The sequence below is a fragment of the Copadichromis virginalis genome, linkage group LG19, assembly GCF_057382275.1.
Source record: "Copadichromis virginalis isolate Kocher_CV1m ecotype Utaka linkage group LG19, C_Virginalis_male_GT1.1, whole genome shotgun sequence".
NCBI lineage: Eukaryota > Metazoa > Chordata > Actinopteri > Cichliformes > Cichlidae > Copadichromis > Copadichromis virginalis.
In genome coordinates this window covers 31,545,702-31,559,159 of record NC_140636.1, presented here as the reverse complement: position 1 = coordinate 31,559,159, position 13,458 = coordinate 31,545,702, and the positions used below count along the sequence as shown (strand labels likewise).

Here is a 13,458-nt window from a genome sequence, read left to right as displayed (position 1 = left end):
GAATGATTCTCAGCTGAGCGCGAGCCCGAACGTGTTCCATTTGCCGCTTTTATCTGTAGGTGGAGAGCGTCAGTGATGGAGACAGACATAGTAGGACCAAAGGGCTGGCTTAATCCCAGTAGCTGAAGTGTGAGCTGTACCCCTTTAATGAACAGAAAACATAATTTGTTGTTGAACTATAGTCTACTGAGAGTACTGTAGGAGGAAAAACTTCCATCTCCTCCTACAAAATGTTTCTTCCTGACTCTTTTCCAAATTATTAACCAACACGTGGTGTGTGAATGCGAGACACCAAATTCTCCTCTTTATAAAAGCTTTACAAAGATGTGCTGGAAATACTAAAATATAATGATAATAAATTATCAGTATTCAAACTTTTCTGCACAAGTCAGTAAAATGCATGACAAAATTTAAAAAAATGGACCTAGAACTGCAGTGAAAGTCAAATATTTTATCCCTGGATGGTGCAAATACATCTGCTGGAACACGGGAAACTTTAATATGCAAGAAACAGATGTTTAGCTGGCATTCACTTCTCCCTCACCTAAAATTCTTTGTTCTTAATCTTTGTTTGTGTGAAACTATCCTGAGCCTTTAGGACTAACTGAAATGAAAAGAGGAAGACCACAGAGAAGATTCATGGATGTAACGAAAGAGGTCACGCAGAGGGTTGGTGTGACAGAGGATGGAAGGGATAGGATGAGATGGAGCCAGATGATCCACTACGGCGATCTTAAAGGGAGCAGGCGAAAGAAGCAGAAGATGAAGAAGACTGAAATACTCCGTCGTATAAAGTGTCCCGGTCAGCAGATAATGCGTTACATAACAGCGTCTCAATTTGCAAAGCCCTACCTGTCTGAGAAAAATAGGGCGTGTGAGACCAGTTCAAAATGCCAAGTGGCTGTCTGGAAGAAGCACGGCGCACAAGCACCAAATAATACTCTCATAACAATCCCTGTCTCATCCAAACATAATCCTAACTGGCTGGATACAAGCCATAACACACAGAGCTAAAGTGCTCTCGGAGCAGAGAACATCATTTTCGGGAGCTATTTAGGGCTCAACTGACAGCAGTATTGCCTGTTTAATGTGTACACTATCCACTCTATCCCCAGCCACGCACGCGCGCACACACACAGACGGAAACCACCACCACCACCCAGAATACTCACTCCAAGCAACACCCTGCTGAAATGGCATTTAAGCTGTTGCATAATCTTTGGAGGACTCGCAGCACAAAGGCAGAACACGACCCCTGAAATCAGATTACTCTAAAATGACTTTTTCTCTGGAAGTGTAAATGTTACCAGAATAAAGGAGTAATTTAACAAAGCTGGACTGCAGTAATGAAGTGTATACCTGAGACAGCTAAGGCTTTAGAAAGTCCAGTTACCTAAGCACAGTCATTTGACATTCAGTGTCAGTCCCCCTAAATTTAGCCTTACTTCTCTAACAAGGCTTTACTGCCATTGGAGGACTGACGGTAATTGAGATCTGATCGCTGGTTAGGGGTATTTAAACTGAAAGCCTCACTTCTACACCAAGTCCAACTCAAGGTAATTAATCTTCTTAACATTAGGTGCTTTTGTAGTGACCTAAAGATGGACAGAGCACTGACAAACAGCCTCTCCAGGATGTCGATTACAGCATAGCACTGTTTCACCAAAAAACAAAACAAAACAAAAAAACCCAAGGCCCTGCCTAGGTTTATTTCCCAGAGACCCTTCTGTTATTAAACCAGAAGGTCCAACCTACAGATCACACTGGAATCACTACCCTTAGTATATGATTGCCTTCAATATAGCTCAAATAATCAGCCATGAGTCATTGCAGACATGCTCTTTAAAGAATGCATAAATGCCCAACCCAGGGCTTTCCCAAGTCTCCCAGATTGCCTTATTTGCAGCACAGCAATGATATATCCTGCTAAGATCGCTGCATATTTTTTAGTACGTAGCAAATGCCAAGGTCAAACAGACCACTGCAAAGCTTGGATAAACACGAAACCGTTTCTAAGAAAGTGTCTGCCCTGTGTGAAGTCCTTGTAGCACAACAGGACAATCATAACACCTCCTTGTCTATATAAAAAGACATGTATGAAGTGCCCTTCATACATGTCTATTACGTATAGGTTTCCATGTGCATTCATGGGTGTGTTGTTTGTGACAGTCTGTTGACTTCAATAGCAGGCTGGGTTCTCGACATCATGACCTCATTCCTTCTGGCTCTTAAGTCAACTCAGCACCCCACTTTCCTCTGGGAGTGGGCTGAAAGCTGCCGGTCATTCCAAGGAGCGTGTTGTACAAAGCAAGCTACAGTATAGCTCGCTTTGGACAAATTTGCTGCAGAAGAGAGGAATAGCAGCTTGATGTATTTTATTCCCTGATGGGAGCAAGCTGTATCTGAGAATAATGGAGAAAGTGAGCAAATTATTATTTTTTTCTCCAGCACATTGATAGGGCACCTAAAAGCCTGTTTATGACAGGATTGGTGTCAAAAATGGAATTTGATTTCACAAAACAATGCTGAAGTAAAACAATTTCTCTTCACATTGATGTGTCAGATAATGTTAATAAAACACAGGCAATACTAACTTCCGTTACTAAAAATGGTTGTTTAAGAAAAAAAAAGATTTTCCCCAGATTTACTGACAGCCCTCAGAGGGGAGATGACACCATGTGAGAGGTGTACAGGTAGCAAAGAAATTAGCAAAGGAGTATTTTAGCACTTCAGAGCCTTGATTACAACATAAATCCTTTGATTACCTAGCAGCCTGGTTTCACAGCAATGCATGTAATCCAGCTGCACCCTGAAAGGACTGCTTTACGTGTATATAGCAAGCGCTGAGTGACCTTTTCAGGGCTCAGTGGAGCAATCATCTCCGAGCATGTTATGCACCCTGCAGCTGTGGCATAGGAGACGAATATGACAGAAGGATGTGGGGAAACAACCCAATTACACAAACTCCAAGCCAGTGCCAGCAACAGCTACTTAGGACCACTGCTCTGCCAACTAACTACAACTCTTTATGTTAAAATTCGCTAACACAGAGGGGAGCTATCTCGTCAGGCATCGGCATCAGTCAGCTGGCTGTAAGCCAGGTAGCTACAGCATATCTTGCAGTAACAAAAAAAAAAAAAAAAAAAAGAGAGAGAGAGGGAGAATGTCGGAAATATGCGACAGCCGTGTGCTGACAGTGACAGCTCAAGCAGCTCTCTCACACTGAGTAAAAGCGCAAAACCTTACCTGGCTTTCTGAGATAACGCCGTCTTGATAGTGTAACCTCAGGAAGGGCTGAAGAGATGATCTCTTGAATTGGATTAACGAACAGGCGGCCAACCAGTCAGGCGGAGGAGGTGGCGGTGGTAGAGGAGGAGGAGGAGGATGATACCTCTGAAGGGGTGATGCCCATATTCAATATGTAGCCCTGAAACGTCGGGGCGGACACATTTGACCTGCTACTGTCGCCTACAGCGCCTGAGTTCGAGCTCTGGTCAAACACTGACACCAAAAAACCTCGAGTCAAATCATAAAAAAGCCTAAGCGCAGATAAAATAAGCAAACGGCGGGAAGCACGAGCCGCAGCTGACACTCTTCTTTTTGTTTTGCTTGACAGGAGGATTGTTTGTACACCGGAACAGCGGTTTACTCTCGATTACAGAACAATGCGCAACATCCAGTCGTCACCCTGCCACACGAATCGTACAAAAAAAACAGTACACAACCTTGCTGAGAAGAGATCCGGTGGCGCCCTGTTTATCTTTCCGCCGTTCCTCCTGCCTTGCTCGGTAGGAAATCAGCTGCTTCGCACTGGAGGGACGCCATTTGTTTGTGAGAGGTTTTCCGTCTGCTGTCCTACGGTGCCCCTTAGAGGAGAGCTCAGCACCTGCCACCTATCCAAATAACAGCTCCCCCTGCTGTCAAAACACTGCAGTCGCCTTTAAGCGTTTTCTCATTTGCCTTTACAGCCTACATTGCATACACATTGCCTAACAAATGTCTTTTATGTACTCATTTATCTGGGTAAAAAATTAGAAAATACGGTTTGTCAAGAACTTTTTAAAACTAACAATTGATTTAATCAGTTGTTACGGAATTCACGTTTTTTATACAAGCATATTGGACTATTAGTGTGAATCACTATTTTTCAGCTTTTTGTGAAACAGTAAATTTGACAACATTTTAACAACAGTAATTATATTTTAGCTTTAAAAATGTCATTTTGATTAAATGCATTAAATGTGTATACTGGTTCATTAGCCATTACAGTAACATAAAAAGTGATTTTAATAATTGACAAGGCTGTTAATTTAGAAAAGCTGTGGCTTAAAATGGCATTTTTTTTAAATTAAATTTTTTTTAATTTCAACTAGTATACATGCTTGTTTCCATTAATCTTTTGTCTGCCAGTCAAAATTTTATTTATTTGCCTAAATTTAAGACCTAAAAATGAAAAGAATTACAAATAGAAAAACGTGTTTTCATACACAAGCTTTTATACAATCTAAATTGTGACCTACATCTCAGTACTCAGTCAGCTGCAGTGAACTGCAATAACATTAGTTTCAGTTCAGCTATGTGTGAGTGTTGCAAAACATAAATCAGACATTGTAAAGTATGTGTTTGACAAAAAAAACAACTAAACCATATCCAGATAGAGGCAGTGACAGAAATATTGAAACCATTCAAGCTATTTGAACTTCTATACAACATTTTCAGTAAATTGAAAGTAGAAAAGTATTGCTGATCTTGTTGGAACCAGCTACAGTCTGCTAGGTTTATACAACAGATAAGATCAGTGTACTTAATTTTCCAAGGCCTGGAAGGTCCACACAATGGTGTGGCTTTGTTGTTGTTAGCCTCGTGGTCTGGCCTCTTGCTCTGAGAGGAGACCACCGTTCTTTCATATCAGCGCTATCCATGTTTATCTTACTTTGCATAAAAGTGTGTTCTTATTTCTGTTCTACCTTAAGAGGAAAACAAATTATAGTATCAAAAAAAGTTTAAAATGTACAGTGACAAATAGTTACAGTGGCATGCAAAAGTATTCGGCCCCCTTGAACTTTCCCACATTTTGTCACATTACAGCCACAACCATGAATCAATTTTTTTGGAATTCCACGTGAAAGACCAACACAAAGTGGTGTACACGTGAGAAGTGGAACGAAAATCATACATGATTCCAAACATTTTTTACAAATAAATAACTGCAAAGTGGGGTGTGCGTAATTATTCAGCCCCCTGAGTCAATACTTTGTAGAACCACCTTTTGCTGCAATTACAGCTGCCAGTCTTTTAGGGTCTGTCTCTACCAGCTTTGCACATCTAGAGACTGAAACTCTTGCCCATTCTTCTTTGCAAAACAGCTCCAGCTCAGTCAGATTAGATGGACAGCGTTTGTGAACAGCAGTTTTCAGATCTTGCCACAGATTCTCGATTGGATTTAGATCTGGACTTTGACTGGGCCATTCTAACACATGGATATGTTTTGTTTTAAACCATCCCATTGTTGCCCGGGCTTTATGTTTAGGGTCGTTGTCCTGCTGGAAGGTGAACCTCCACCCCAGTCTCAAGTCTTTTGCAGACTCCAAGAGGTTTTCTTCCAAGACTGCCCTGTATTTGGCTCCATCCATCTTCCCATCAACTCTGACCAGCTTCCCTGTCCCTGCTGAAGAGAAGCACCCCAGAGCATGATGCTGCCACCACCATATTTGACAGTGGGGATGGTGTGTTCAGAGTGATGTGCAGTGTTAGTTTTCCGCCACACATTTTGCATTTTGCATTTTGGCCAAGAAGTTCCATTTTGGTCTCATCTGACCAGAGCACCTTCTTCACATGTTTGCTGTGTCCCCCACATGGCTTGTGGCAAACTGCAAACGGGACTTCTTATGGTTTTCTGTTAACAATGGCTTTCTTCTTGCCACTCCTCCATAAAGGCCAACTTTGTGCAGTGCACGACTAATAGCTGTCCTATGGACAGATTCCCCCACCTGAGCTGTAGATCTCTGCAGCTGGTCCAGAGTCACCATGGGCCTCTTGGCTGCATTTCTGATCAGCGAATTCCAATAAAATGGATTCATGTTTGTGGCTGTAATGTGACAAAATGTGGGAAAGTTCAAGGGGGGCCAAATACTTTTGCAAGCCACTGTATTGTGGAAAAAATGACTTTATTTTGCCTTGTTACTTAACCACATAAAAAATAAATTATGACAACATCATTGACAAGTTGTCCTTCAATCTAAATTTGTTGTGTAAAATTATAATTTGAATATAACACTCAATGTTACTTTGTTCAACAATCATAAACAGTACAATATATTTCCAATACAATACAATACATCTTTATTTATAGAGAATATTTAAAAACCAGCGGTATACCAAAGTGCTTAACATAAAAGACAGATATTTAGATATTTAATAAAAAATAAAGAAGAACAATACTTCTGGATCACCTTCTATTTGGTGACCGTAACCTTCAAATAACCCCCCCAGAACACACACACACACACACGCCTAGATATATCTGAATATTTACATTCCTAGTGCAAAATGATCATACTGTAGAGCATATCAATGCAAACACTTAGCAAAGGAGCATCAAACACAAGCTGAAGAAGCGTTTTACCACTCTAGCTTCATATCAGCTTTGCTCCACACATACTTTCCCCCTCTTTTTAGAAACATTTTTTCATCGAAGCCGCTGAAGCAAATCGCCTCCTTTACTCCAACATCAAGGATGGATTTGGAAGGATCCTTCCGTCCCTCTCGACAGTCCAGGAAACGCATCTGTAACAAAAAAAAGGAAGAAAATCAACATATGAAGTAAGTTTCCTTCAGCTAAAATGCCTAGCAAGTTACTAATTTAAACAATTATACCAAATTCAAGCCTTTTTACTTAATTTGAGCAATCCACATTCATATAACTCAAACATACAGTTCATTTTTTTACTTAAACATCTGATAAAATGGCTCAGCCGCACTACCAGTTAGTAATAATCTGAAGTACTTACATATTCATCCAGGATCAGATAGGAGTTCCTCATCTATTAAAACAAAAAAGACCACAAATTTTAATTTTAACGTTGGATTTTCAACCATTAATTACAGCACAACAAAGAATTATTTTAGGCAGGATGACCTGAGCTCATGTTTCAACCTAATATATATGTTTAGTTCCTACTTTTCATGCCATAGTGCTGCAAAATTGAGGAGTAATGCAGAATGAGCACAACACAGATATGAAACATGGATATTCTAGAAGTTATCATAGCATTATAAACTATACCAAAAGTCTATACCAAAATGTCCCCTTATATTTGGTGGCCATCTATACAACAACAAGAAAACAACATCAAAATTCCTAACTGACAGTGGTGTTCAAAAGTCAACTTTTGTATAGTTTGTTTGTTTAACTGTGCATTGTGTGTGTTTACTATAATAATATTCACATTTTATTCACTCTAGGCATACCAAGCTCTAATTGTACGCCCTTACTTAAATCAAAAAATTTAAAAAAAGGATGAAAAACATGTTTCCCACAGAATACATTATGGTTATTGCATTAAACATATTTGCCATACTTGCTGCACATGTCTGAGAATTATACCTTCTCATTAGACTCAGGAACAAGGCAAGAGACGCTGCTGTGTCTGTCCAGAAACTCCTGAAACTGCTGATCACTGATGACAAACCTCTCTGCCTCTCTCAGGGCTGTCTCGCCTGCGTTTTCCCCGTCAATCAGCAGGCACTGAAAGACCTGAAAACAAGAACAAGACGTTCAGTACATCCATGATTACCCCGTACAAACATATTTATTTACTTATTTTTTCATTTTTACCTTCCAGCGGACAGGATTAATCAAATTGATTTGCTGTGTCATGTCTTCGTCATAGTTGAAGATGTTGATGACGGAGTTGATTTTCAGTGCCACTTTATACTCCTTGCACCAGCTGCAGATCTTGAAGAGGTTGTCAAGGTGGCTCTTCCTGCCTTGAGTTCTGCCAATCAGCTGGTTGGTTGCTTCATCAAAGCTGTCACAGGAGATAGCTAGAATGTCCAGATAGATACCTAGAAGAGGAAATTAAAATGAAAGAGATCATAAATGTAAATTATTTTATGGTATATGGCACAGCTGGAATGTACCCATAAAAAAAGAAGCTGTTAATAACTTAGCTACATTACCATATTTCTGGAACCATTCTTCTTTGATCATGCTTCCATTGCTGACAATGCTGACACTTGGGAGCTGAAGGTCCTGTTTGCAGTACTGGACCAATTTCCCAACAAACTCTCCCTTATTATGCAGGAAGGGCTCTCCGCCAGAGAAGTTGATCTTTTCCATCCCTTAAAAAAAGACATAAATTTAATAGCATGCACAGCAATTTGACAAAAAAAAAGCTTATTGTTATTAATTTGTCAAATCACCTGATTCCTTTAGAAGTTTAAGCCCCGTCTTAGCTTCCTCCAGGGGTAGGACGAAGGACGTTTTTGCAGTGTGGAAACAAAATCCACATCTATAATTACATTTGCGCGTAAAGTGGTAGTTGACGCTCGTTGGGATAGTTGGATTTTGGTCTTTGTTTTGGTCCAGTTTATCACCAGCAACGAATGAGTTTGTTCCCTTGCAGGCTCCTGTTGTCCAGTAAGTGAGTTTTGAAAAGGCGATCTCAAAAATGCAGTAGATGGTGCTGATGAAGCGCCGCAGAAGCAGCCTGGGAGACGAGACAGCAGGAGAAAAATCCATTTTTTAAATGACGAGTTGTGCTGTCAGACTTGCTGCTGGCGCGTCATAAGCCGAAACCCGCAGGGCTCATGTTATATAGAGGGTGAAGGGAGTCGGTCAGCTGAGCGACTCAAAAGTTTCTGTTTACAAACAACGAAAACGAAACCTAGCCTGGTTCCATCCTGCTGAGATGCAAGAAATAATTTACGCGCGTCATGACAACGCATTCTTTGCATTTCTTCACAGTGTCATTCGTCCATTAAACCTTCATTAGAGACCTTTATGTACAGTAGTGATATGCCATTAAATAGTGCAGGACTTATAGATCTTTAGCTCTAATGGTCAAACTTTCAGTGATAAATGCTTCTTTGTTAAAACAGTTTCTGTTTCGAGTCTGGGTGCATTCAGTTGTTTTCACAGCCTCGCTACTTGTCCAGTCTCTTGGTGTCTTTCATTTTCATTAAACACGTTCAAGAAACACAACTTGGATTCCTGGAAAGAATGAGCTGCCTCTGCGAGGCGTTGGCTTCAATAATAAACGCGTTTCACAGTAAACGAAAAGTTTCGTTTTCTCCGTTTGGCGCCGTTACTATCGTTTTCCCTTCAGCTCACACGATGCGTCTCGGGACATATTTTGGAAACAGATAAGGGCATTTGGTGTACAAGATGTCAAAACACGCAATGTCTCTTCTTCCACGGTGGTGCTCTCGTGTTTTTTCAGTGGAGTTAAATGGAGCGCCTTTTTATTTTGCTGTTAAGGAAAAGCACCTGGGAGAAGACGTGCCGAGGGTGTTCAGAGAAGTTCAAAACCGTGACAAGTGCTACTCTGTCCTTGTTTACTGCAGCAGAGACAGAATCAAAACGGCGAAGTTTTACGGGGAGCTGAAAGACAAACTGCTGAGGGACTTGCCTCCGGAATGTCGCTTGTCTCCCATGTCTTCATTTCTACCAAAAGTCAGGGATTCTCTCGTTAAAGGTTACTTTTTAAAAGGGAATTCTGACACTTCCTCCCCGATAGAGCGGCTTTTGAGTGATTTAATACAACATGACCCAGTGTTAGTTTGTTCGTACTCTCCAGCTGAAGACGGCCAACAGTGGACGCAGCACATGTGGTCAGAGACAGCAAGCCAGGTGATGGATGTGGCAAAGGGATACTATGTGGTACCCTCAGAAGCGCCAGAATATCACCCATCTACTCTCAACATTATCAATTCAGATGTATTCTACAGCTTTGATGAGGCCTATGACGTGATGAAAAAAGTACGTATTTTCTCATTTTAATGTTTACAAGACTGTTTTATGTTTATTTTAGTATACCGCATAAGATTTTGGCAAACGGGCGCACTCTTGTGGAGGATGTAGGGATAGCAGTTTATACCAAGAGACCCAGAGCTCTTGCTTCTAACGTTTATCTATCAGGGAGGGCCAGGTGGCCCACAGCACTGTGTGCGCTCATTGACAGCACAGTCTATGACTCACTCCTGCCTGCTTAACTGATTTGTCTGTTCTGCAGTGTGGTGACATCATCCCAGAAGCTAAGGCTGTGCTGGAGCTGCTGCCCAGCAGGGTGGAGGCCAGAAATAAACCAGACTTCCCTGTTATTGTCATAGAGGGCCTGGATGCCACAGGTTAATGCCATTACCTCATAAATAAATATGTGATCAGTCTGATGCATAGATGTCATCCTAAAGTGGTGGCTGGTTGTTCTCCGCTAAAGCCATTATCTGCCAGGGAGCTTCAGTTAATGGAATATCATGTATCATGACCTCAGAAAAGTTACATCACTTTGAAATGGTTTACTGTGCAGCTCGCTCCTCTAATACTATTTTCAAACCTTCATGAAACCTCAACTGTGTGGTTCAAGAGGGAGTTTTAGTTGAACTTTTCAAGGGCCACCGCAGTTTCTTTTAATATGAACAAAAAGGATGAATTCCTCCTTTTGTGATTCGAAAATGTTCAGACCTTTGTTTTCTTTGGTTTTGAGGTGAATCTATTTCCTGTCCTTCTCTGTATCACAGGTAAGACCACTCTGACTGAGTCTCTGAAGGATACACTGGGGGCCACTCTTCTGCCATCCCCACCAGAGTGCCTTTCCCCCTGGAGAGCCCGCTTTGATCAGGAGCCACCCCTCATCCGCAGGGCCTTCTATGCTCTGGGGAACTACATCTCAGCAGATCAAATAGGCCTAAAGGGCGCGAAGACACCTGTCATTGTTGACAGGTAAAGACAGCTGAGATGTTGCAGGTGGAGTGAGGTCTGCCTGTTTTGTGACCTTTTTTTTTTTTTTTGTAAGAACTTGTAGGTCCCGCTGAGATCCAGATCTATACAACTCAATATTCAGTGGCTACCAAGTCACCTGATGCGACTGCCACCTGTCATTCACCTTTCAATTCACCATTGATTACCTGTCCCCAGATTTTGGCACAGCACAGCGGCCTATGCCATCGCCACAGCGGTGAGTGGTCCAGTGTGCAACCTTCCAGGAGAAGGTTCAGAGGTGTACTGTTGGCCTAGCGACCTGTTTCAGCCCAGCCTGGTGGTCTTACTCACACTTGACCCCGAGGAAAGGAAGAGGAGACTGAGAAACAGAGGCCAAGGAAAGACTGATGAAGAGGAAGAGCTGGATCATAACCAGCTGTTCAGACTCAGGTAGTTGGAGTGCTTATGCATAATGTATTATTTACTCAGTTAGCATTATACTTGCATTAGAACACTCATCAAGCAAGTGAAAATGCCCATTTAGACTGAAAGCGTAAATAATTGGTTGTGAACTTGTGATAACATTAATATGGATCTTTTAAAGTAGTTCTCTGTGCATATTGCTGGCACTCTTAATCTGATTGAGGACAAGTATGATGATTCTAGGTACCCAGACTTGGTGATGTCAGGCACGTCAGACAAAAATGAAAGGCTCCGCTATGTTATACTTATATTAAAGAAAAAGAAGAAAAAGTATGAGTGTTAGAGCATGAAAGCGAAGATCAGTACAAACCCGACTGTGGATTCACAGTCAAGTCAGCTCAGTCTTCGTCTGATCCATCAAACACTTAACAATCAATTACGGTCCCATGGGAGAGGCAGCTGATGAGAAAGAGCAGGTGATTAGTTGCTGAGCTGCTGTGCTCCATTAAGCTGGTCAAAACTGGCAGGCACTGCCGGCCTAGTTAGTTGCTACACAGACAGGTCGATGGCTACTTTCATTCGTCTTCTGTCCTGACATAATGGCCTTTCCACACGGGACAGCCAGATGTTGGGCCTGCAGAATTAGAAAATGGAGGGAGTTGACAGTCAGCCTGTGAATGAGTGAGGGATTCTGCAGACTTGGCCCGCCACTATCAAAAGGACAATTCTTCACTGGTAACAGGAATAGCAGAACTCTGAGCCATCTGTGTTGTTTCTCAAAAATGTACTGTATTGTATACCTTACTGTGCAGCAAAGCTGTAAGCAATCACAATACTAAAATTTGTCTTGTGCTGCACGCCTCCTTCACTCCTTGACCAATGTTTGCGTGTGTGTGTGCGCAGAGTGGAGGAGGCTTATCGGAGGATCAGCGGCCCAGCTTGTGTTACTGTGGATGCTAGTCCTTCTGCAGACCGAGTGCTCCAACAAGTACTGCTTTTAATTAGGGGCAAATGCCACTTGTAAACAACTCTCCATCTCCCCTGCTGGCAGTCAAGCATCAAGTGTATGCAGTGCATCCCGTCACCACTAGGTGCCAGTAAGGCATCGTAAATGTGATTGCAGACAGACTAGTGGGCAGATTGGAGTGTGGAGAAGAGATTCTATTCATAACGTGTAAAGGTTGAATGCCAGGGGCCAGAACTGCATGCTACAATCAGAAATACATATTCATGTAGACACACACACACGCACACATACTCACACTAATGTATTGTCAGGAAGAAGTGTACATCTAACGACTGTTGTGACCTCTCAGAAATTAGACACTGTGTAGCCTCCAGATACCTTGTAGCAGCACTTTTTTTTTTTTTTGCAGACTGACGCTCGCAAAGTGGATAGGAACATTTATATAAGGGCGACGAGTTACTGCAGATTGAATCAAAATGCACAAATAAGAAAAAACAAATCTTAAAATGTACGTTGAATGTTAGCTTGTTAAAATAAATGCAGAACCCAGTCTATCTTCGGATAACATATCTTCACTTGTTAAAAAAAGTTTTTGAATTAAAAGAAAATGACACTAAACATCTGTTTGTGTTTTCTCTTCTACAAACTGTGTATAGCTGCATATTTGTGTTGCTTATATAACTGGCTATGAACATGAGCACAATGTCCTGCTCTGTTTGCAAGAACATGAACTCAGCTGTGTGATACTGACACAAGTGATGCACTAAGATCACATGGCACTATCTGTACTTGATGCTCTCATAAGCACTGGCATTTTCAAGTTGACACACGTAAATGTACACACGCCTACTTTTGTAAAACACACACACACAATCATGCACATCTACTAAGAGCATATACTGTAACTCATTTATATAGGGAGGAAGTGTATATTTGGCCTATGTGATGGGAAGATTAATTGGGGGTTTTAGTAATTATGAGCTTGGCAAAGCTGCAGGGTGGAGAAGACAGAGTGACCCATCTCTTTTACTGCGATGCATCAGCAGAGTGCCAAGCAATGCAGACCCTATTCATATGGCAATTAATGGAGCGCTGTATATCAATGTCATTTCATTGGTCCCCCACATAAGTGCATGGAATCACTCTT

General features: G+C 41.6%; 3 protein-coding genes across 3 annotated transcripts in view; 1 reads left to right on the top strand and 2 right to left on the bottom strand.

Moving 5' to 3' along the window:
• rnf144aa (ring finger protein 144aa) overlaps positions 1–3,893 on the bottom strand; it is a 32,670-nt gene extending 28,777 nt beyond the window's left edge. Inside the window, exon 1 of the mRNA XM_085442425.1 lies at positions 3,247–3,893. The gene's annotated coding sequence lies outside the window, so the exon portion shown is untranslated. The remainder of the gene's footprint in view (positions 1–3,246) is intronic.
• A 2,255-nt stretch (positions 3,894–6,148) lies between these two features.
• On the bottom strand, positions 6,149–8,827 carry rsad2 (radical S-adenosyl methionine domain containing 2). Its single transcript, XM_085442422.1, has 6 exons — positions 8,425–8,827; positions 8,182–8,343; positions 7,838–8,067; positions 7,607–7,756; positions 7,011–7,043; positions 6,149–6,786 (listed from the first exon to the last, which is right to left on the bottom strand). The coding sequence occupies exons 1-6, from the start codon at positions 8,741–8,743 to the stop codon at positions 6,622–6,624; spliced, it is 1,059 nt and encodes a 352-aa protein (XP_085298548.1). The 5' UTR covers positions 8,744–8,827; the 3' UTR covers positions 6,149–6,621.
• cmpk2 (cytidine monophosphate (UMP-CMP) kinase 2, mitochondrial) lies at positions 8,741–12,923 on the top strand. Its single transcript, XM_085442421.1, has 5 exons — positions 8,741–9,982; positions 10,236–10,350; positions 10,741–10,942; positions 11,138–11,371; positions 12,248–12,923. Exons 1-5 carry the CDS (start codon positions 9,389–9,391, stop codon positions 12,366–12,368), a joined length of 1,266 nt encoding a protein of 421 aa, XP_085298547.1. The 5' UTR covers positions 8,741–9,388; the 3' UTR covers positions 12,369–12,923.
• Positions 12,924–13,458: the final 535 nt, after the last annotated feature.